General features: G+C 36.1%; 1 protein-coding gene across 2 annotated transcripts in view; it reads right to left on the reverse strand.

Annotated features, from left to right (window-relative positions):
- LOC130407473 (rho GTPase-activating protein 26-like) overlaps positions 1 to 25,250 on the reverse strand; it is a 74,664-nt gene that overhangs the window by 23,004 nt on the left and 26,410 nt on the right. For both annotated transcript variants that reach the window (XM_056730346.1, XM_056730347.1), the window contains exons 2-15: positions 20,757 to 20,852; positions 18,874 to 18,935; positions 17,726 to 17,797; positions 16,304 to 16,405; positions 15,355 to 15,465; positions 14,951 to 15,055; positions 13,221 to 13,350; positions 12,362 to 12,462; positions 9,838 to 9,932; positions 5,575 to 5,653; positions 3,290 to 3,326; positions 2,995 to 3,060; positions 2,834 to 2,908; positions 1,012 to 1,096 (exon numbers count right to left, since the gene is read on the reverse strand). In XM_056730346.1, coding sequence (XP_056586324.1) covers positions 1,012 to 1,096; positions 2,834 to 2,908; positions 2,995 to 3,060; positions 3,290 to 3,326; positions 5,575 to 5,653; positions 9,838 to 9,932; positions 12,362 to 12,462; positions 13,221 to 13,350; positions 14,951 to 15,055; positions 15,355 to 15,465; positions 16,304 to 16,405; positions 17,726 to 17,797; positions 18,874 to 18,935; positions 20,757 to 20,852 — 1,216 coding nt within the window. The remainder of the gene's footprint in view (positions 1 to 1,011; positions 1,097 to 2,833; positions 2,909 to 2,994; positions 3,061 to 3,289; positions 3,327 to 5,574; positions 5,654 to 9,837; positions 9,933 to 12,361; positions 12,463 to 13,220; positions 13,351 to 14,950; positions 15,056 to 15,354; positions 15,466 to 16,303; positions 16,406 to 17,725; positions 17,798 to 18,873; positions 18,936 to 20,756; positions 20,853 to 25,250) is intronic.

Consider the following 25,250-nt stretch of genomic DNA (forward strand, 5'->3'; position numbering starts at 1 on the left):
CATTTTATCAGCATGTCTGCTCCCTGTTCTTTGATATTCTGGTTTTAGATTTTTTTGATTTAATTCTGATTAACTGGTTTCAATTTCATTTGTAATAAAAATTAAAATACGGTTATTACAAATGATTTATTCACATTTTTTTTACAAATAGTTGACTCATGCCATCCTATGTTTAGACATCTCATGACTAAATAGATTTAAAGTTATTCATGAACCACCATTTGAATCTTGAGTACCGATAAACCGATAACATTTCAATTTTGCAAAAAATCTCAAAATATAGAACATTTTCTTTTAAAAATGTACCATTTTTACTTCAGAAGACATTTGAATAGTTTGGTTCCAAAATTCCAAAACTCTGTTTTTTTTATTATAAATCATGTTTTTATTCTGTTTTATTTTATTAGTTTTTGTGTTTTGTTTTATTGTATTAGTTAGCTGTATTTTTTTAATTATTATGGCTTAAATTAAAACAAACCAACTGTAGTTTGATTGATATTAATTGAATTGCACAATTAAAAAAACATAATTTTTGAAAACATTTTAAAAACTCTTCATTTATGAATCCACTGGAGTCATTGGATTACTTTAATGAGGGACGTATGCGTTGTTTGCCGATTCAACATTGTGAGTAACATGTCTGCATTTGAATACAATTACCCATGTGTGCACAACTGAAGAAAGAAAGTCATAAATCTGGGACGGCACGATTGTGAGTAATTTGAAAGACTTTTCATCTACGGGTGAAACCGTTGTAGGTTGGTTTCTAGGGAGCCCATAAACTGATAACATATAAAGCATCTGCCAAATGCATAAATGTTCTGTATAAGAAACGTGTCTGAAACTGAGTTGAGATTTTTTTTCAGAGTTAATTTTAGAAATAAGCCTCCAGTCGCTCTATATCTAGCCGGCGCTGATAAGGCGTGTTCAACGCCCTGCGTGACGCCCCGGGCGATCGTGCTAACTCTGCAGGTGAAAGCTTTTGACACGCTGCGGTCGGGCTGGTGGTACCTGAGATAGTGCTTTATAGCGCTGGTGATGGTCTTGATCTCCCACTCTGTGCTGTCCAGCTCCACATCCGCACAGGTTTTGGGGTCTAAAAACAGAATATTATAGTTGCAGCAGGTGTTCTATTGATTGATGTGTCAACGAGCACTACTCTGCACATAATATGACTTCACATTATGTATAGTTATCACACATGACAGTATGTCTTGTGCATCTAAAAATATATGCTATACCCCGAAAAACTGTAATTGTCAGCAGAATCGCAAATGATTTCGTTAAGCAAAACTGTCAAAGTAAATCATTCTCCTAGAGAGACAGTTGAAGGCTGGTGCTTTCCCTTCCAGCGACACAACAGCACACAAGTCTATTCATCTGCTTTTACCACGAGGTGTGGCGGCATTCCTGTCACTCTAGCGTGACGAGAATTAAGTGAGCGTTTGAACTTCAACAGGTGAGAATTATTGTAAATACAATAATGCCTATTATTCAGTATGGTATTTTGTGGTGTGCTGATACCGTGCAGAATGGGAGGGGCATCAGATAAATCATCTTCAGCGAGGTGTCAAACGTTCGAGGTCAATGCGTTCAACATCTATCACATGACTTCTTAGATCAGATTTTCACTATAAACTGTGCATGCACACTTTTGTGGCCATAACTTAGATTATTAAAGAACAGTAGATTATGTGTGATTGCATGCAAAATAAATAACACGTAAATGATTTTAGCTAGCAAGTAAAAAGTATGGCTAAACCTATACGACCCATTCAACATATTGTTTGTTTAATAGAATTAATCTACAGTCAAATTCAACAAATTGCTTATTTAAGTGTAATATTTAAATATAAATTAAAATTCATATAAATTAAATAACACTTAAATAGTTATATTAGCCACTGGCAAGACCCATCAACAAACACAGACCGGAAGTTAACTTTGGGCCCTCCAAATCGGCAAATAAAAGCAAATTGATGTAAAATATAAAAGAATATTTAAAAATTCGGAGACGATTGTTGAACCATAAAGAAACGTAAGTGTAATGTTACAAGTAAAACATTTTGAAATTAAAGCAACGCCAATCTTGAGGGTGAAAAGGAAATCACAATATTACACAAATCATAATGTCATAACAAAAATAATCGGTAGTGGATGTTCTGTATCAGGTTTATTATTTAAAATGTATATTGAGTTTATAGTTAAATTATATTTTTGGAAAAAAAAGGATACGATTTTTGGCACATCGTGACCATTATTAGCGGTTATGCTACAGCTTTGTTCTTGTAATAAAAAAAAAAGTGTTACAATATTTTGTAACATGACTTGTCCTACTGGTTCACTGCTGCGCTGTGATAATGATTTATGATGGTCTTGAAGCATCAGTTAGAACAGGTTATAAAACCCATAATGTTCTACCCTATGTAACATCGTTTTGTGGTAAAATTGTGTTTAGAAATGTATAGCTGTCATAAAGTTGTATGACTCAACAATTACTGCAAATTAAACCCAATTTTTAAGTCATTAAACGCATTCAATAAAACCATTTGAAAATCTAAAAATATGGCGAATGTGAACGCTATAAAAACATATAATTGTTTAATTGTGTTATTACTGGAGGGAGGGGTGAAAATGTTGGCAGGGCATGTAAATATTTGAACTATTGCCCTAAAAATCCTTTCCAGCCCTGAAAGTAAAAAAATTATTTGATGGATTTTAACACTGTATAAGTCCAAACACTCAAAGTAGGAAAATATACATGTCTGGCAAAACTATTTCATTTCAATCTCCTGAAGCTAATAGAAATGAATGACAGCGTGATGTCTCTCACCCATTGCCATGCTGATCAGTTTCTGAACTCTGGAGTTAACACCAACGATCCTGTACAGGCCCTGTTCATCAATACCTGTTACATCACAAGAGACCATCATCACACGAGATCACTTGACCATCTGACCTGCACGCTCATACAGAAACACCAAACTAGCTTACCTCTCGTTTCCACGGCATAGATGAACTTTTTGACGACGTTAAAGCCGATGACATCCAACTGCGCCACTACATTGAGACAAAGAAGCAGTTAGTAAAAACAAACACGGTTAAGAGTAACAATGTGTTCATGAAAGTGATAAAGAAGGGCATCTGGTACTGAACAAAAATACAGGTGAGGTTGAATATATATAAATTATTTTCTGTGTACTGTTCCTTTAATAGTCAACCCCCCCACACACACCCCCACCAGGCAAGTATATGCGATGGCGGATGACTGAATTGGCAGCACACTTACTGGCTTCATTCTGGCTGTCACGATTCAAGGTGTAAACCTGTGAGATGAGACATTTTGATTATAGTTTTGGCTTTAACACAATTTTGTATAAAAATGAAAATCTATTTACGTAATGAGCACCAAATGCAAACATGCCGTTTCAGCGCATCATACTGACGCAGATTTGTGCTGTGTGTTTCAGAGCTCATAGTATGTTAACTTATTGCTCTTAGGATGCAACCACAATTCAAAAAATATTTCTTACTATTTTCTCAGGTTTTCTAGAGCAAATTTCAGGAAATTCTTAATGTTGTCATGAAACGAAAATTGTGATGCAGTGTCTTCCAAAGTGAGACGTAAAACAGCATTTGGCTGTTCAATGTAGGGCGGGGCTTGATTTAGACTTTTGGGAATTGATTGGATTGTTGGAAGCCTTGCCGTTGGATAGTCTGTATAGACCCGCCCTCAGGTGATGACATACAGTACGTCGATACATTCGGAGGGAAGATGTCGTTCGGAGGGAGAGGAAAAGTTTCTGATTTTGATTAAAGATTATGACGGCGAAAAATGACCCACGCAAATAAATCATTATAATACACAGCGCAAATTACATGAAAAATAACAATTGTTCAATTTTATTTCATGATGACTATAAATTAACATACAAAACTAAGAATTAAAATGATGATACTCTTTAAGTTTTGCTTTCAGAAGTACATTTTTATTTAAATGAAAAAATAAGTTGAAAACCTTGAATTAAGCATTTAATATTTTCTTACTCTATTGGCAAATATTTGTGTTGTTGTAAATATAAACTCACTTTATTTCGATTAATTATTTCAGTAAACGAGACTTAATATTATGATATCTTGTCATTTAACTTCTGACATCAATGTATCTTGTTATAATTTGCAACGACAGATACATCTTGTTTTTAATGTGTTAGATAGCTGCAATTTTATCTATTATTACTTCATCAAAATAACCCGAAATATGTTTATTTTAAACGTTTGAAGTTATCTTTTTTTTTTCAAATTAACTCAAAGTATTCTTAGATATTCGTACTAAAAAACAGACAAAATCAACTTTAACTCGTAATAAACTGCGGCCAATATCAACTAATTGTTTATTTGCATGCACTGTCTGTCTTGCACCTGGTAGGCAAAAATAATGCAAATGCCATCACGCTAACAAACCCAAAATAGAAGTGCTGAATGCAAAATGTTAGTTTAGGACGCAATTCAACAGCTCGCAGGCTGGTTAAGACAGGCATGATGCTGGCGCACCGACGTGATCTGGTGTATTTCACTGGATCAGCATCACTCCAGACATCTAAACTGGCGTGACACGACTGAATATTTGCCCAATTATAAACACCTCTGTCATTTCATGTTTATTTTATCATCGATTAATTATATAATTACAGCTACCATTATCAATAGATGATGAACACAAGCATCTCTTTTAAACAAAGCTCTATTTAACACCTGTTTTCGGCGTGTGGCCACAGCCCATCACTCGGTGTACCAGGCAAATATGTCAGACTTTTGTATAAAAAAAAAGATGGAGTGTTTGAAGTTGAATAACCTGTTGCGCCATGTATCGATTATTTCTTAGTGGTTGCTCTTTTATATCTCGGGAAATCATACCAGAGAGGTTTTTAGTCGTTTCATGTCTCAGAACTGTAAACAGAAACTAATGAGAGGATTGTAAAAATGCATGAAGAGAACAGCTTTGCAATTAATGTCAATTGAATAGGTAAAATAACATGGATTTGGTTAAATTTGATAACAAATGTTTCATTTCACATCAAGATCTTCAACAATATTGAATATCGATTGCAGTCTTGACAAATCTGAGCTTGGTTTCTGACATCATTGAGATCTCCACTAAAACTTCTAAAGGAGAAATTCCCATTTGCTCTCCAGGAGAAATAATTGAGGTATTAAACACATTTTTCTCATGAGTATGCCAGTGTATACCATGTTAAACTATTTTGTGGGTGGACAGAAAAATTGACGCAGGTTTTTCGTTGCAGGAAACCACCTCTGCGTCATATACTATCTTTAGACCTCCCAGCTTCATCCGAAACATTAGTCATAAAAAACACACGGTCAAAGTGCTGTATCTGAATTCAGAGCAAAGGGTCTTAACGTGCATATGTATGAGACCCCAGGAGCTTCATGAATATGCAGTTCAAGGGAGAATACAGTTAATCAGATGTAGGCCTTTTCAGAACGCATGTGAAACGCTCTGTCTATGAGATGCGAGAGCAAAACAAATGTGTGATCTCTGAGATAAAGTACCGGCTCTCTTCCGTCCATGGCTTCCATCCAGAGTCTGCGGTCTTCCTCCGACATAGCCTGCATGGTGATCACCCCAGGCCTGAACACATATGGTTAGTCGATGTAATAAACAATCAAAATGCACATAAAAATATAGTACTTTGAGAACAACAACAACATGTCAGGAGTGAAAATAACACTTCAAATATGTTTGTTTGTTTGTGTAGGCTAAATAATAGCTTTTGTCAACAAAGAGATTGCAAGAAATTTGTAATTTGTTCATGATGGTTCAGGTAATAGTTCAGGTTTTAACACTATTGAAAATAACCGGTAAACAAATTAAAACATACGTTTGAACGAGTTAAAAGTCCTATAAATGATCTAAACCAGGGGTCACCAACTAGCGGACACCAGTCCGAGAGATGCGTCCGACCTCAAATCCTTTTGACGTAATAAATAAAAGAGCCTAACATTATTTTCTAATGAAGTCAAAGTTATACCAGGCACATCAGGGTACGCTCAGTAGCAGTTTGGGTCCTACTGCCCCACGGACAGTTAACATATGAGCACTGTTGGTACGTTCAGACATCAACGCTGTGGAGTGAAGATAGCCGAGACAGACTCGCTGCACAGCACAGACAGATGTAGCTGACAGTGACTGAAAAACAATGTCCTTTTCAAAAGTTAGAAAAGTTGACCCTGAAAAGCATGTTTTCCAAGATAAATGGGACGACACACTGCTTCTATTCTTCCTGCTTCAACATTCACGCACGGAAATATATCAGCTCAAAGCCCAGAAGGAGCGATCTATACACGGCTCCTCCCTCACTCACTTACCGCCCAGCGACGATCTTATGAATGTTCACTAAGAATACAGTGGATCTAAGGGAACATAACAAGCCCTTTACTGATGGGGAAATAGTAAAAGAGTGCATGGAGGCTGCGTGTGAAACACTTTTAGAAGGAAAATAAAGACATGAACTAAACGAAAATATTAAACAAACCTCCCTTCCAGCTGCAACAGCCACAAGAAGAGCTGAAATGTTATCAGAAGATGTTCAGTCACAACTTGATGCTGCTATTTGTTCATCTTAGTTCAGCAGAAAACAACTATTTAGATCTTTTAAAGTTGTTAAAGTTGAAATGAATGTATGTTCTGTTCAGGTTTAGAGATTAGGGCATTTTTGCACATTTACCTTCATTATATTGTGTTGTCATATAGATATAAAAAGACATGTTTATTTCTTAGGGCTGCCAAAACCCATTAATTCATGTTTTTAGGTATTTAATTGCCCTGACCTCGGCTGGTGAGGAGGGTTCATTTACTGGACCTCAAGCAATTTTAGTTGAAGACTCCTGATCTAAACCAAAACACCAAATAAGACACGCCCCATTTCAAACACCCTCAAATGACAAACTATCCGTGTCCCGTGTCCCATATAAGGTTCGTCCTGCGAACTTGTAAAAAGACTGGCAGGCAGAAAGCGTCTCGAGGTATTCCGATTGGTTAAACACAGAATGAAACCGTGCATTTTTTGTTAGCGGTGTAAATACAGTCACAGAGACTGATCCGTTAAAACATTCGGTTAAAACATCTGTCTGGATGTTTTTCCGACATTTACGGCTGTTTTAAAGCATTCCTAAAGCAAGGAATGGGGATCAGAAGTGAGTCCTGGGGATCAGAATGCCTACAGATGAAGAAAAACCCATAAATAAGACTTAGATTTTTCTCATCGCTATCCATGTGACCAGAGAAGAAGTAAAGTTTGAAAACATACAAGCTACCAAAAATGACAACTTTTCTTGGATTGTCATAAATCTGTCTAGTCTTTCCACAAACTCAAAAAAGGGGTGATACAAACATGTACTGTATGTGGAAATTACAGAGTTTTTAACCTTAAATCGTGTATACACAATGCATTACATCTAAAACAAGCAAAAATATTTGTGCCGATTCACCTGCCATGATGAAATATTAAGAGGTTTTCAAATAAAAGGTACAGCGAGCACAATGCCGTCTACTTCATGTTCTGCTTAATCACTGTAAGCATCATTGACAACAATCATTCACTGTCTGACTTTCACGAATCTCTTTGTCTGTATTGCCATTTTCCAAATTGTGAAAATCACATGCGTGTGTTCAGACGGCGAGATGGTGATGACCATTACTGGTTTCCTTAGTGATCCTTTAAATGTCAGCGTAATCCCAAAACGCATTCAATTCACATTATTCACTATATGAGGACAGAACGAGTGAACGGTGAATTCAGACACAGGTCGTGTCAGGTACAGATCCATCCTCATGCTCATCCAACATTCACAGACGTTTTTTTAAAGCGAGTGTGAGTCCAGAGGGTCAGAAAGAAAGCCCACAGGTGAAACCCCCATTAATCACATTGTGGTTTTATGTAAGACTTTTCTCATCGCAGCTGCAGAGTAGATTTGAACATCACACACAATAACGGACAAAAGTTTGGAAACGCTTGACTGAAATGTTTCAAATGATCTTAAAAATAAATAAATCTCAAAATTACTCTCATGTTGTATGCTTACATGTAGGAAATTACTTTTGTAGACAAATAAAAAAATAATTGTGCCAACTTTCCAATTGCTGTCCTTAGAAACCAAAAACAATTAATTAAATTTTTTTTTTAAAAGATGACTTGGACCAAATAATAAAGAAAATGCAGCCGATGGGAGCTCTGAAAAGATGGGAACTCGTTCAATACTCCTTAAAAAGCTTCCCATTGTGAAACCTCAAGAAGCTGGATGATAAAAGTGTATGATTTTGCAATTTTCTGTCAAATGGTGGCAACTCTGAAAATGTTAAAATATATTTTAGCATATTTTAGTTTAAATGGATTTTAGATGCTTTTATTCAAAATTCACAGATACAATTGATAATAGTACTACTATACTAAGGTTGAAAAGATTTACACTTTTACTGGTAGTGCTACATCAAATAACAGGATAAAAAAAACTAACAATTTCATGACAAAGGAGGATTGATGCATTTTCAAATTTCGCTTAAATATCCAACACGAGCAAACAATGCTCATAAACAGCTGTTTGAGCTGAAGCTCTGCCTGAAATGAATAATCAGAGGTATTCAATTAAAGTTCAAGAGGTCCAGCCTTTATATTTTCTCCCAAACGGAGGTTCCGAGAATACGTTTTTTTAAAATAAATAAATATTCAATCAATTTAGTCCAGTTGGATATATTGCATAAAAGATATGCTCTTCTATCAGGCAATTTATTTCATATTTTGATATCCACAGTATGTATGTATTGTAGGCTCTGTGGCTTAGGGTAATGCCCTCTTGATAGAAGTCTGATAAATTTATATTTGTAAGATCTTAGTGAAATTAATGCTTGAAAAAATCTTTGATGCTTGTTATATATATCTAATAATCAATTTGATTATGATACTTTAGTCTGGGTTTTCACAGAGTCACAAATGTTTACATGCTGATCAAAAATGCTAATGCTAAATGTAGATAAAAACATTATGGTTCATAAAATATCAGAAATCTGCTCGAAAGCTTGGAGACATACAGCAAACAGTACACAGACTGACAGATACTTTAATATTGCTGCACTTTGTTTACTGCTGTGTGTCTATTTATCTGCTCTGTGTGTCTGCACAACAGTTGTTAAAATAAGCACACGTTTGCTGCTCTTCATGCAAGAGAAGCCGCGCGCGCAGACCGGAAAGGGTTACAATGAACCGCGCTTGGTGCACAGCTAGAAAATCTGACCTTTTGTACAAATTAACAATGTAACCTGGAATCTTCAATATTTCTTCGTTTTGCATTATAAGGTTTCACTTTATTAATTTCTTAAGTTATGTTTAAACCAATCCAAAACTATCTTTAAAAATATAGACCTTTTAAAATATTTTTTCCGATTGCAACTTCTTCTATCCAATTGTTTAAAAGATAGTAGCAGAAAATAAAAACATTTTGGAGCAGACTGCTGCCCAACAGTCCCACATTACGTCACGGACGTTAAGCATCATTTGGGACGGGCCCTTATAAATTCTAAGGTATTCATGACCACTCCTCCACCTTAGATCCATTACAGAACCACTTTTTGTATCTCTTCCCAGTTACTGCGACAGTTCTGACAGCTCAAAGCAATCTGCAGTGTACTGCGTCTTTCTGCCCTGCCAGTCCTTGTTAACATCCCCCTTCCTGAGCACAAGCCAGGAAGTTTATCCTGCCGCCTGGCGTTACGTGGACCAAAGCGCCACCTGGTGAAGAATATGCGTCTCAGCGACTCACCGGTCTATAGCTTCGATGTCAAAGCAGAACCTCTTCTCAATAGAGTCCGTTTTCCTCCGGGTGCAGGATTTGAGCGTGAAGCTTTCCTCATCTCCCTTAAAAAAAGACCATAAAACTTAAATTGCTTTGTCAATAAAATTTCTTGTTTATGTAAGTCTGGCACATTTACAGGAAAGTGTGAGCAGATGCTCTATATTTACACACTATGCTGTCATCACATTGAAGATTATATAAATGTACGACAAAGTGTCAGGTTACTCTATATATGTAACTTCTTAAAAAGAGCAGCCAAGGTATGAGGTTCATATGTGGCCTGCTATTTTTATTCGGACACTTCACAAGTTCTTCACAAACTAGCAACAGGCCTGACGAATGCCTGTCAAGTCAATTACCAGAGCGCTGTCATGCCCTCCCATTCCACCACCACCTCTCCATTAACAGTCTCATCTTTTCATCCATGCACCCTGCTGAGTGACTGCTTTCTAGTGTTCCCTCGCGCCTCTTTAGTGGTAATCTGAAGTCATCTTGAGGGTGGTAATGTAATGTTTGCGTTACGCAAGGAAACTTGGAGTTCAGAGCTTAAAGCGACAGTTCCCCCAAAAAATAAAAGTTTGCTTCGCCCTCCTGATGTTTGTTTGACTTTTCTTCTTTTGCTAAACACAGAGAACTTATAAAAATAAAATTGCCTGTATAGGACTCTTTCTTGTGTGGAACACAAAAGAAGATAGTTTGAGAAATGTCTCCGTGGTTTTAGTGTTCAAACAACGGTCAGTGTTTTTTGGTTACAAATATTCTTCAAAATATTTTCTTTTGTGTTCTACAGAAGAAAGACAGTCATGATGTTACAGTAAATGATGCCGGAAGTGTGATTCTTGGGTGAACTATCATTTTAAAGGGATACTTCACACAAAAATGAATTAACTCACCTTCGAGTTGTTCCCAATCATTATACATTTCTTTGTTCCGATGAGTACAGAGAAAGATTTTTGGAAGAATGCTTATAACCAGACAGATTTGGCCCCCGATTGACTCCCATAGTAGGAAAAATTATGTTGTATTTTTTTGTTGTGTTGAGAAGTACAAAAGTAGATATTTTGAAGAATCCAGGACAGCAAACAGTTCTGGGCCACTTTTGACTTTTTCCTACAATGGTTATTCAATGGGGGGCAAAATCTGTTTGGTTCCAAGCATTCTTCCAAATATCTTTCTCAGTGTTCATCAGAACAAAGAAATGTATACAGATTTGGAACAACTCGAAGGTGAGTTAATTATTTTATTGGGGGGGTGAACTATCCCTTTAAGAATATCAATGGACCTTTTTCACTTTTCAGGGTTTCTCAGCAGCGTTAGTTGTCAAAGTTGTGTAAACTTTGCTCAAATAGCCAAAGGAAAACTCAACAATCGTGTTTTTCCAACGTTCAACAAAATGAAACAAACAGAGAGTCTGATGTTAAATATACAGTGACTTCCATAGAAGTAGTATAAGAAAGTAGTATAAGTTTAAGAACTTAAGAAACACCCTAAGAGTTAACTATTTTTTTGTAATTGGACGCAAAGTTATTATAATGCTAAGTTTAGTGTTATAAACATACTTACATAAAAAAAGGAAAAAAAAAACTTTGGAAGATTTAGCCCAAAGGAACTGAACATACATCATACAACGGATGAATTTAGGCCAACACAACAACATGAATAACCTCTATCATATGACTGTTCTTTTATTAAACTTTTCATCCCTTTTAATCAATTTTTTTTGTTTTTGCCCAACCCTTGTTAAGGTAATACATCACCCCAAAATTCACATTCTATCATCATCTACTCACCTTTGAGTTGTGTATACATTTCTTTGTTCTGATGAACACAGAGAACGATATTTGGAAGAATGCTTATAACCAAACAGATCTTAACACCCATTGTCTACCATAGTAGGAGAAAATACTCCATCATGTTATTTGAATACATGTATATATTGAAGACAACATTTTGAAGAATGTCGGACAGCAAACTGTTCTGGGGCACTTTTGACTACCAATGTTTTTTTCCTACTATGGTAGTCAATGGGTGTTGAGATCTGTTTGGACATTTACACACATTTGGAACAACTCAAGGGTAATAAATAAATGATGACAGAATTTTCATTTTTGAGTGAATTATCCCTTTAAGATTCACCATACAGTTTAAGTTCAGCAACAGAAAAACGACAATCACAATAAAACGCATTTTCCATTAGATTTTCTGCTGCACTTTACAGGTTTGTGTGATCATGGGGGGGGGGGGGGGGGGGGTCTGGGATTTAGTCATCATGTGCAGTGGGATTCTACCCAATCCAAATGTGGTCGCTATTAACCCCTCATGTGTGGCCTTGGAGAGCGGGGAGGGCCCAGCTCCTCGTTCTAAGATAAGAATCCCGTCGCTGCCGGCACAAAAAAAAACAAGCTTTGCCGGCATCCGCTCTCCCATTCAAAGGTCAAAGTGCAGGACTGAAAAAGAGACGGAGAGAAATGAAAAAAGACAGGACACTTACAGATTTACCCCCAGACTTTTGATCGAAGAGCAGCAGGGTCATCCGCTTGGGCTCTCGATGGTAGATGCAGTAGTACTTTACCCAGGTGGACACAAAGGAACCTGTTCAGAAAACAACACAGAATTAACTAGTGATTCTAACACAACAATGAAACGTATTCAATGGAAGACCAAATATCAGGTTTTATAATGCACATCGTTTCATAAAAAAAATGCAACAGTAACTGTACAAGTTAATTTGTAACCTAGGTTCTCTATACACTTCCAAATATACAATAAAGAGCTCGAGCTAACAAAACAAAACAGCTTAACATCACAAACCCTTTTATTAAATAAAATTAAGTGTCATTATAATGTGTACACTACGCACATTGTGTACATTTGCTGTGTAGTTACATGTAAATGATGTGTTATTCGTTATATTATGGTGTAATACTTGTACAGAAATGTTTACTGTGTAAATATGTACAAGAAATGTCTACAGTAAAGTATTGTAATTCTTTGTTACTTGGAATCTGTCATACTGCCATGTTGGTCGGAACTGCACCCAAGTTGTTCACCTACTGTTGCACTTGTGTATATGGTTGAGTGACAATAAAGGGATTTGATTAAGAAATTAAACACAACATAGTATATGAACTACTAATCCCATGATGCATTGCTGCTTATGTAAAATCTTACAGTTTGTAAATATGAACATAAAAGGAGTTGTGTTCAGTAGAAATTTGACGTTTACACATGATTTGAAATCACACTGCCTTCTATTTCCTACAGAAGAGGTCTGTTTCCAAAGTTTTATACTTTTTGAAGAAAACAAATGAGTTTTTTACATCCAGCGCCCTATTGTTTTAAATACATACGTTTCTCCTGCACACACAGATATCCCTCCATGGTGTGCGGGCTGATGCTCTTGTGTTCGTGCGGGTTTTCTTTCATCTTCTTCATCAGGCATTCCACCTCTGATCTTGTGCTCTCGAACCGGTTCCTCGTCTGCAAGAGAACAAACACACACACACAGTCATACATACACTTCCTACTAGGGGTGGGACAATATATTGACATGGCGATGTATCGTCGTCCTCCTCCGTACGATTCGAGAATCGATACGCTGGTGCCAAACATTGATATTTTAAATCAGTAATAAAACAAAAAGCTTTAAATATATTTCCAAGCGTTATTACGTCATGGCTCCACAGGGTGGCGCTTAACACGCGAACAAACGTTAACTAGTCAGAGAAAGAGTTAAGAGATTGCAGATAGAGCTAAATAATAGATGCTCCTTGCAAATGAGAATGAATGTCAATGTGCTTAGGTTTAAAGAAAGTGATATGTACTTATATGTAAACATGTACCTGGTTTATACAATTTCTTTAAGGAGTTAAATCAAGTCAAAGTCAAAGTCTGCTTTATTGTCAATTCTGACACATGTACAGTACATACATATGGAGGATTGAAATTGTGTTTCTCTCAAACCCATTGTGCATACAAATAACACTACACAGAATAAAAATATATATAAAAAACACAGACTATTATGTATATATGTAAAATACACAAAGATAAGCTTTTAATTTAAGCATAAAATGATAAATTGAAATGTTCCTCATGTTGGTAATATGTTATTAATTTACCAACTGAAACCTTAAAGAGCAACAAAACACTAAACAACATTTATTTAGATGTAAACAAAATAGTGTTGCACATCATAGATAACAATGTTAGCAGCTGTATGTTATTACAGTAGAGAAAACGAGTTAATTTCTAGCTTTTTTGCGCTATTTTTTGCCTTCCAGGTTTAAAATCCTCATCTGGCCAACGTCAAAGGATGTGACGTGGTGATGTACTATAGTACATCAATGACACCGTGTGTCATGATTATTTATAAGACTGTTTTCTTGACCAATGAGAAGACACTTCTCCTCATTATTCATGACAGAACCTTGTGATTGGAGAGCCCTTCTCCCATGCCTGAATCTTCACCGTATTGTAACGGCTCACAGCGTTCACGCCCATTTTAATAGTATTTTTTAAAAACGACAGCGAGGTAGAATGTAGCTGAAAGGTGAGGTTTCCTGACACTTTAAGTAAAGTGACAAATGTTGCACTTATCCTTTTCATGGCCATTTTGTTTCCATAGAGTCATAGATACCGCGGTGTAACGTTATAGGATTGTCAAGCAATAAATCGAATCGTATCTTGAGGTATCCTGTGATTCCCACCCTGAATTACTACCATTTCTAACTGGATTTCAAAAGCAGGTGCAGGTTATTAACAGATGTAAAGAAATGTAACAATATAGCGTCTTTTGGAGAACACTTGTAACAACTTGTCAAATTTGACATGAAAAAAATCAAGCACATATCATTTATTGCTGTGCATATTTCTCCCTAATTCTAGAAAAAGATAAAAAACAAAGTGAATGATTTTATTATTATTTTTTTTCAAAGCAAAATCAGTGAAACGTTAAAAAAATGAAGTTGTGACCTTATTGAATGTAGTGCTGTTTTGGTCTATAATATACATTAGTACAGTGAACTCTCTCTAATGGTTTGTACAGAGGTTTGAAACAAAGATGATGCTGTTGACTCACATTTTGAATGCTGATGGTGAGGTCTGTCTTGAAATGGTTAAAGTCTTTGGCCAGTTCGTACCCATGGTGATAATACGTGAAGAGACCCTGTAGAAACGCCAGCAACTACACACAAAAACATTAAGCACAGCAGCAGTCAGCGATCAGAAAATGTATATAATCTTTTTTGACTTTAAATTAAATTTACTTTAAATTTGTATGAAAACATTCAATTACTGTTACACACAAACACAAAAAACCTCAATGTCATGTTATGCCATATAAATGTGTTGATCATTCATGACGATACTGTTAACATCTGATATCATTATTGTCCTACAGAAACTTATGTATTTTGTAATAAATGTAAGATACACAGAGATGCTCTCAGAAATAAAGACAAAGTTGTGTTGAAGATGTGTTACCGGTTCCACAAACTCAAACATCTTCCTCTCCTGAACCTCCTGGACTTTAAAGACGTATTCCAGCGAGACTTCGTAGAAGTGATGCCTCACGTGATCCACCTGGTTATCTGCCTGAGGAAACAAAAATGGAACAAAACAAATGTTATTAAACGATATATTTAGGCCTGTCGCAGAAACAAATTTTTGTTTCCCGATTAATTGCATCAGAAATAATGCGATAGTCGATATTATTGTCATTTATAAAAATATTTAATGCCATTCATTAATTTATGACATAATATTGCAAGTACACCCTTTTACAGAACAAAGAGCTTTTAATATAATATTTGGACTTTGAAATTGGAATTTAAATAATAACTGGACTGTAAATATTTAAAATCAATAAAGCAGACACTTCCAGTCCTCAATTATAATTGGTTGATTTACGTTACAAGCTGTTGAGGGTAAGCAGAGACCTTGATGTGTGAACTCTGGAGAAGGCAAACGCGATTGTATGTCATAATGTGGCCGTTTAAAATACACTTGCACAAATGAGCAATGAACAACAATATCTCTTCATCTTGAACGACTAGTACTCGTGAAGTGCCCTTCAAAGGAACAGTGCATGAAATTCGTCTAAGGTGTGTTCTTACAGGTGACATGTCATATTTAACTTAACTGTCTGTAAGACCTCTCGCAAGCTCTAAATCCGGCTTTTGTTTTAATCAGTTGTGTTGCTGTTTTCGTAGTACAGTGTCTTGTTAAAGAGTTACCATGTGTTATAAGTTTTGAGAGGTTGTTATCTGGGAATAACGAACCTGCAAATGTCGATTTGCTGATGTAATAACTCCATTTCGTCTGAGTGACAGCCACTTAAAATATTTCTAAAGTTAATACGCAATAAGAAAAAGTCCCAAAAAGGAGAAGTGCACACATGACCATTTAGTAAAATGGCGCATGCTTAACATACTTCATGAAGGTGGGCTTCCTTCTTCTTGGCAGACAGGCTCAGGTGTTTCTCCAGCACTGCACAATACTTCTCTGTTTCTTTGTCATATTTCTTTTTCGCCTCCTGCGGCACACACACAAGAAAACAAACTGAGCGAACTCAAACATGCAAAAAGTTACAAAAATGTGACTTAACGAACAAGATATTCTGGTCATACGTTTTCAACTGCAAATCCTGTCATGTGGTTTCAGAACACTATGGATTTACCGTTTATATTTGAGTCTTTTTGGAGTATAACAGCCTGTAGTTCCCATGCAGAGAACCTCAGACAAGACTTCTCCTATTGTGTTCTTAAGGAATGAAGAGACAACATATTTTGGGAACTATCCCTTTTGTGGTCCCTGAACTCCACACGTGTAAGTGTCCAATAACCAGATGTGTGTTCACAGTAACGGGTGTGTATGCATCCGATTTGTCACTTGTGAATCAAACACTTATGCCTCATTCGCCAAACTAGATATCACAAGTTCACCTGCGCATCTGAGGTCAACAAAACTAGTTAACAAATTTGGCTTGCGTTCTGGGGAGGACATCAGTCCTGAGACTCAGCTCGGGTCTCTTTGGACTACAGAATTGGATAAAATGAAGGAAGAGGGGCTCACTGAACAAGCAACATCAAACTCTTCCAAATAATACTTTATCAAATATATAAAACTTTATTCCTACTAGCGTCGCCATCAAACATCCCTTGCGAAATAAGTTTGAATTAATTGTAACAAATTTTCATTGTCGTTTCAATCCTAAACCAGAAGAAAAGTGAGTTACGCATAAATTGTGTAAAACTGAAGCAGATTGACTTTCCAGCAGGAGCATTAAAAACACGTGTTGACACATCAGAGCCAACAGATGGCAGTGTTGCCTTAAAGCAGTGTCTCTTCACCAGAGGACCGGGGTCTGCATGGGTCCCTCAAGACCAAAAAAAATGTATTTTGGCTTTAAAAGTAACAAATGTTGGAATATTTTTTTATATGAAGATTATCTTCATATAAAAAAAGCGTAAACATCATAAACGTTTGTTAATCACAAAGCTTATTTTTTGCGATCTAACAAAAGTCTACAGGCTAAATGCATAGGCTTTCGGTCGGGGGAACCACTGCAGCGCTAACTTCTGGGTTGGCCAACAAAAACACATCTCTGCGGTTTCCTATTGTCTCATGGTTTGTTGTGAGATTATATTTAAAGTCAAGTTCAAAAAATTGTTCTCTCACACAGTTTGTTTTGCTTAAGAAGACATTTATTAACCCACTTGGGTTGCTTGAATGATGTATGAATGTGACATTAACCACGTCGAATATACTGTAAAAAGATAACATGACGGCGCTTAATGTCAACTGTTCTCTTATTGACCTTCAAATCATCTATAACGGGAAGTTCTGCACTGACCTTGGCAGCTCCAATCTGCTCCTTCCTGAATCTCTCCAGGGGCAAAATCAACACGTCATTGGCATTTTCGATCTGTCCAGACACATGAAAAAGGGACAGTTCACACTAAAACAAAAATTCTGACACTTGAGAATCAGTGCACTATGATGTTGAGTTGTCTGCCATACAAATATACAGTTCTTTTAAACTAGGTATTAAAACAACAGAAAAAGACAGCAAATTTACAAGAAAACAGGGAAATATAGCTTTGAGGGGAAAACCCGTTATTTTACAGTTTACTTCTGGCACCCCAGCTGCCAGGAAATGTCTTTTTTTTAAGATTTCTTTTTTTTACAGTTTATTTTGGAAATAAGGTCAAAGCTATAAAAAGACAGAAAAAGACAACAAATTAACAAGAAAAATGGCGAAAACTATCAAATAAATATTATGGATGTCAAGATTAATGTGTTAACGCATGCTATACATTTTTTCAGAAATATTTAAGTTTTAGAATTTAGCGTTAAAGACTGTAAAATGTATGAGAAGTGCATTCAATTAAAATTCTGTATATTTCCTACCTGTTAGACATGATAGCTCTCAATTATACTTTTGAATGGTAATAATTAAAATAAATTAAAAATAATCAATTTAATAGAAACATCAGTAACAGTACTAATATCAGAATGTTGCCTTTCATTTATAAGATGATGCTGTTAAAGACATAAATTGTTCCTAGATTAATTTTAAGAGTAAATATGAAATTATTAGAATTTAAAAATATGTTTTAAAACATTAATATTATGTGTGATTAATCAAAATAAGAATGTGTGATTAATCAGACACATTTGTTAATCGATTGACAGCACCAATATATATCCTTCAATTTTAGAGGATATTTTATTTATTTTATGAAACAGTTTATTGGCTTTTCTAGTTTACAAAAAATCTGTTATTTTACAGATTTTTTTTAACAGCACATGCATAAAATGCTGATTTTAAAACTAAACAGCATCCACCGTCATTCACTTTCTCTGAAAGAACTTCAAAAGACCTTCAGCGTTCCACAGAAGAAAAACACCCGGGTGAGCAAATGATAACATGTTATGTGTGAACTCTCTTAACATGTTTTGCATAATGATGGTGATGACATAATAAAGACACCCGCTCACCATCCGTGTTCTCTCATCCTCCAGGTTCTGTAAGACACCAGCAAACTCCTGCAGCGATTTGGCTATAGACAGAAAACAAAACTAGATATTGATGACATAACACATCTTGTGCACATTAACATCATTTTAACTTAAATCTTGATGTCAAACATTCATTCGTCATTATATAATCCACCACATACACCCTGAAAAACACGGCATAAAGCTCAGCCAAGATCAACACTTCTCATTTCACAACTGTGTAAAACTGTGCAAAAGTGGTTTTGTGTTTGCCATGCAAAACAAGTTTAAGTGACATATTGCTCCCACTTAGTGCTCATAACAGAAAACCCCGGCCTGCCAGACAGCGTTTAAAGTGATAGTTCACCCAAAAATCTAAATTCTGTTACCTATTACTCAGCCTCTTGTCTTGTCAAACCTGTATGACTTTCTTTCCTCCGCAGAACACAAAAGAAGATATTTTGAAGAATGTTGTTAACCGAACAGCAATATCCGTCACTGATTTGCATTGATTTAGTCCACTGTTCGGTTATCAACATTCTTCAAAATATCTTCTTTTGGGTTCTAATGAAGAAAGAATGCCATACAGGTTTGAAATGACAAGAGGGTGAGTAAATGATGACAGGAGTTTCACTTTTGGGTGCACTATCACTTTAACACATAAAACAATGAAAAAAATCCACAAAAAATGTGTTTATGCCCTGTGGAACAAAACTATGTATTCTTACCTTTACTGAGGAAAAGTTATGGTTGTTTGTTCAAAAATGGCTAAGTTGGGTTGTTGCCGAGGCATTGCCTTCTATGATTTCTGGTCTTGATATATATTTTGTGCTTAGGGTTTGGGTTTAGAAAAATCTGAGCAAAGCATACGAGGAATAATAAGTGATGATTGTCTTCAACAGCTAAGGCAAGCAACTAAACCATCAATTTAAAGAAAACTCCAGAAAGATTACAGTCGGGTTCTGCTGTTCCCTGTTGTTTTTCATGGTGAAATTCATACAGAACGGTGTCAACACAAAACAAGAGAATGCAGTTAAAGATGAGATCAGAAGAAAGGCAAGTCAATACTTGCTCCTGAACTTAGCCAAGCAGGATCTGAGCGAGTTTCCATCTGAGGTGCCAGAACTTACAGAAAGCCACAAATATTCCCACAGGTTCCAACACTTAAGACTTTGATGCCACACCATCATGAGGAATTATGGGGAATATATCAAAGTAAAGCTGAAACTTTAGATTTAGCCATTAGACACAATAGGAGCGTAATGAAATATGGATTCAGTATGGATGAGGTTGAGTTAAAGGGACGGTTCACCCAAAATTGAAAATTCTGTCATGAATTACTCACTCTCTAGTTGCACCTGTGTAAATTTCTGTTTGGTTTAACACAGAGAAAGATATTTGGACGAATGCATGTAAACAAGCCACCATTGACTACCATACTAAAAAAATGACAATGGTTGCCAAAAATGCCCCAGAACTGTTTGCTGTCCTACGTTCTTCAAAATATCTTCTTTATTGTTCAACAGTGTTCTACTATGATAGTCTTTTTGCTCCAAGATCTGTTTGGTTACAAGTGTTCTTCCAAATATCTTTCTTTGTGTTCCTCAGAACAAGGAAACAAGGAAATGTATACAGATCTGGAACAACATGAAGGCGATTAAATGAGACAGAATTTTTATTTTGCTCTTATTGAATATATTGTGAAGCCCTGGACTGGGATCAGATGACAACATAATCTTCATTAGAAACAACAGTATGGAAATTATATGACAGCTTTTTCATTCAAACTGATTTAAGGAACATGTGTTTTCGCACAGGTCATTTCTGTAGTGAAGATCTTGTGTCAAGATGGTCTAGAAAAGGAAACAATGTTGATAACTTACCAATGCATATCTCATCATCCGTCTCTGCATCACCAATGCACTGAAATTTAAACTCGTTCAGCGACTCTGCAAATTTCCTCTTCGCAGTGGACAAATCTGCAAAAGATGCAAGACGACTTCTTAAAAAAAAGAGATGTGGGTGATATTTAAAAGACATGTGCAGACATGAGAAGCCGAGAGTGACAAAACCACAAAGTTTTTTTTTTGTTTTGACGTTGCCTAAAACAAAACAAAGAAACTGAGAATATAGTGAGCGTTTTGGAAATTGTGCAGCCTCTGGGCTTGACTGACAAAGCGATACAGATACAGATGAACAGGAAAAAGATACTGCAAGAAAAATTCATAAGGATCTCTAGAAAAGTCCTTTACAATAAATAAGGAATCATGGTTAAAGTGATAGTTCACCCCCAAAATGAAAATTCTGTCATTGTTTACTCACCCTCTGGTCATTTCAAACATTTAAACCTTTCTGCAGAAAAGTTGACTGACTTTTATTGTTTGGACACAAAAACAATGCAAGTCAATGGGGACAAGTTAACAATATTCTGCAAAATATCTTCTTTTTTGTTTGGTGCAAGTGAAATGACAAGAGGGTGAATAAATATTCCAGAATTTCTATTTTTTCGCTTTAAGGAATGAGATGTTGGCTGGTCAGACTCAGATCAGCTTTTAAATGGGAGTCAGACCCTTTGGTTTTCCATCATAACTGAAAAAACGTCTTGAAAAGAGCAAACCGAGGAAAACCCTGGACATACATTATTTAGTGGGGTTATTAAAGTTAAAATAAATTCATCATTTAGTTGACTTCAGATAAAGGACCTACATAAGACACTATACTCTCTTTAGGATTTTAGGAAAACTGTGGAAAGATTCTTTCAGATCTATATTGCTGTGTACCTTACATGACTTAAAGTTTTAAAGTTAAAGTTTGACATGGAGGGAAATGATCTCCAGAACCAACTGTTCTTCTTCACCTCAGCGGGAAGAATCGAAAAAGGTGATGATCACATTGAAAAACCTGAACAAGGGTCAATTTTCTTGCTTACTCAATTGCAACTTAGCACTTCAGTAGAGAAAATATATATTAAGCCATTTTTCAGCTATCGGCCAATAAAGCTCTCCATGATCAGAACACATAAATCCTGTCAATCAAAAGAGGACAGTAAAATACACTGAATTTGTGCTGTGCAGAAAATGATTCGAAACATCACCCGTTTGATGTTCAACATGAATAGTCATTATATGAATTAATAACATTCAGAAAGTAAAGAATATTCATTTAATCTAAATTTTGTTTTTGAGAGTTTACGACTATACTGTCGTTATTGTCAGATATCACTCATCAGCTATCGGTGGAGAAATGTATATCTGTGTATCTCTACACATCAGTGATAAAGTCTACTGACTGTAGATCAGTTTATCTGCGGTGGTACTCTGACACATATTCACATCAGGCCTTTAAGCAAACGGAACAAAGCCATTGCGTGCGGATATCACTTGGGTTTATTACATCTCTGAAGAAGTCAAAGAGAACCGTTCAACTGTTGAAAACATTTTTGAACTTTCCAGGAGTGGCTTATCTTAGTTCACACGCCCACAACACTGAATGAATCCAACTGTAACAAAATGAAAATAGAAACAAATGAAAATAATGGGAATTAAGAAGAAAACAGATCTAAAATATATTAACATATCCGTTTGTATTGTTTAGAAGAAAAAAAGGGTCACACTTTATTTTAAGACCCAATTCTCGGTATTAATAAACCATTAACCATGACTTTTGCGCAAGTAAAATACTAATTTGCTATTAATAGTTAGTAAGGTAGTTGTTAGGTTAAGGTATTAGGTAGGAATAGGGAAGTATAATATGGTCATGTTGAATATGTACTTTATAAGTACTGATAAACGGCCAATATGCTAAAAATAGGCATCTAATAAGCAACTAGTTAATAGTGAGAATTGATCCCTATACTAAATTGTTACCAAAAAAAGATGTACAGAAATGCAGGGCTCTGAACCGGTTCAAGGAAACAAAAAACTAAAATGGAAACAAAATGCATGCATGCATACATGTACTGGATGTGTTTATAAATACAAAAATGAATATGCACCGTGCACAGACATATATCATGTAAACACAATTTTGATTTTGGATAAGATTAATCATTTAACTGTGTTAGGTTTGTTCAGATTCAGAAGTAAGGTATAATGCACAGGCAGCCGGTTGTTATCGCAGAAATAAGCCCCGACAGTGTGATCCGTCTTGTATCACACTGAAGGGGCTTATTGCGCGATAACAGCCAGCTGCTTGTACCTTATCCCGTTTATTACACGGCTACTTGCCACATGAGAAAAAAACTGATGAAACTGTGAATTGATTAGCTCATTTTTGCCGAATGCAGACCTTTCGCGAGGAAAAGACGTTTAGTTTTGATTTTAAGGTAAGAAACGAAATTCAAACGTCACATACAGGCAATTTGGTTTAACCAAATACATATTTATAATTAATTTGTCCCAAAAAACCTGTCAGAATGATTTGCTGCCTCTAGGTCACCGTGTGTTATTAGTTTTGAGAGGTTGTAATCTGGCAATAATGAACCTGCGACTGGCCAATCAGAATCAAGCGTTCCAACGAATAATATGATCATAAATATTGTTCCAAAGCAACTTCACAGTAAAATAAAACCTGAGAAAACACCTTCAGAGAAAACGGTCTCAAAATTCAGAACAAACAGAGTTATAGTGAAACGTTAACATTTAATCGCGCAGGTCAAATCCATGAAAGCACAAGTTTTAGCTCCATAAACAATACAACAGATCAACAAACACACAATCGAAAACGCACATCTTACTCATCCAATGATCTGTATTATAGGTTTATAGCATTATTGATTGTGTACTTCGTAATAATTAACAATACAACAAACTACAAAAGTGATCAGACATGCATTAATACACATAATGACACTTAAAGCTCATTTAAAAACAAAGCAAACTGTACAAGTCAGCCAGTAATGCAGGTGATTTATATACCCACTTTCTTCAATATTTATCCAATCCAATTGAAAAGCATCATTCACAGCAATTTGAGCAAAATATTCTTTTTGCGTTTCTCATAATCAAAAGCACATTTCAAGTCACTGTGTGTAAACTCTCTCCAATACAAATGACACAAGCGATAAAACAGACACAAATCAGCACAATGGGTGAGGTCACCAGGACGCAAATTCATTACTTCAGGACATGTGTTTGTTTCTTGTGAGGCAAACTGACCCAATTCCTTCACAGAAAGAAATCTGACTCCGTGTTTTTGGCATTGACTTGCGCTGGCTTACAAAGCCACCATCTTACAAGACGTTTTACAAAACTTGAACGAAACTGTAATGTAATTACAACCACCCAAACCATTACCACACAAAACTTTCAACATGACCGTGAGTAGTGAAGCTCTGACTGTGAGACACCTCCTAACGCTACTCAAGAGAGGTGTAGGTGTCTTCACTTTCCTAACAACTTCCACCTGACGCTGAGGTAAGCGATGTTATTATGGCACATGAGAATCCCGGAGGAAGGGAAAACAGATTGTTCACATGCAACAGGTGCTAAAAATAAGAAGCTTCTGCTGACAACGACGTGATGTCATTCTTATGTCCTCTATGAACACAATATCTCCCTTCATTCTTCTCAGTGTCCTGTGCTTCCGGCCTTCTGTCCCTGCGACACAATGGTGCCGTTCAACCGCCTGGAATGGACGCAAATTCACGCTTGAGGAGTATACACACAAATACTAGACAACAAGAAAGGAAATCGAAAGAATAATGCTGACAATCCACAGCTCACTTTTACCACATCAGTCAAATGACATCAGTCATTCATAGACAAGATGTTTTTCCATCCCGCGACGCTACTTTCCCACCGTTTTTCTGTGTAAACACGCGCTAGACAGATGGGTTTCAACGTTCGCGCGCATCTCTCCTGCTGCAGCGCCTCACGAATAAGCACTAGTATTTACGGAAGTTCACACGGCTCAACAGCAGCAGACTGTATGTACAGAATAGCAATTACAATTTCACATTGCGTTATTTTAAATACATCCACGAGCGAACCTCTTCAAAAACGGATCATCTGTCTCTTACATATGTCCAATGTAAGCATAAAACATGATTTGATTATGTAGTATTACGTGTTTCTCTGAAGGCTATGAAGGTTCAGTCAGTGGAGGAAGGAGATATGATATGATCGACAGATCTCCTAACAGGAGCACTATGCAAAATCATATTGGGAAAACAGACACGGATCTTTACTAAAAGCTGCACCGGTTACGAAAACAACGCATCATTTTTTGTGCAATTGCTGCCTGTCAGTTGAGCTTGTGATAAAACTTTTGTAGTGTTTACATTTTGTTAATAACTGCTTAATATATTTCATTAAAATTTGATTTTAAAAAGTTTCTTTTGAGACTGAACCCATTCTCATGTGTCATCTTATCTCGTG

This window comes from Triplophysa dalaica, chromosome 19, assembly GCF_015846415.1.
Source record: "Triplophysa dalaica isolate WHDGS20190420 chromosome 19, ASM1584641v1, whole genome shotgun sequence".
In the NCBI taxonomy this organism is placed as follows: Eukaryota; Metazoa; Chordata; class Actinopteri; order Cypriniformes; family Nemacheilidae; genus Triplophysa; species Triplophysa dalaica.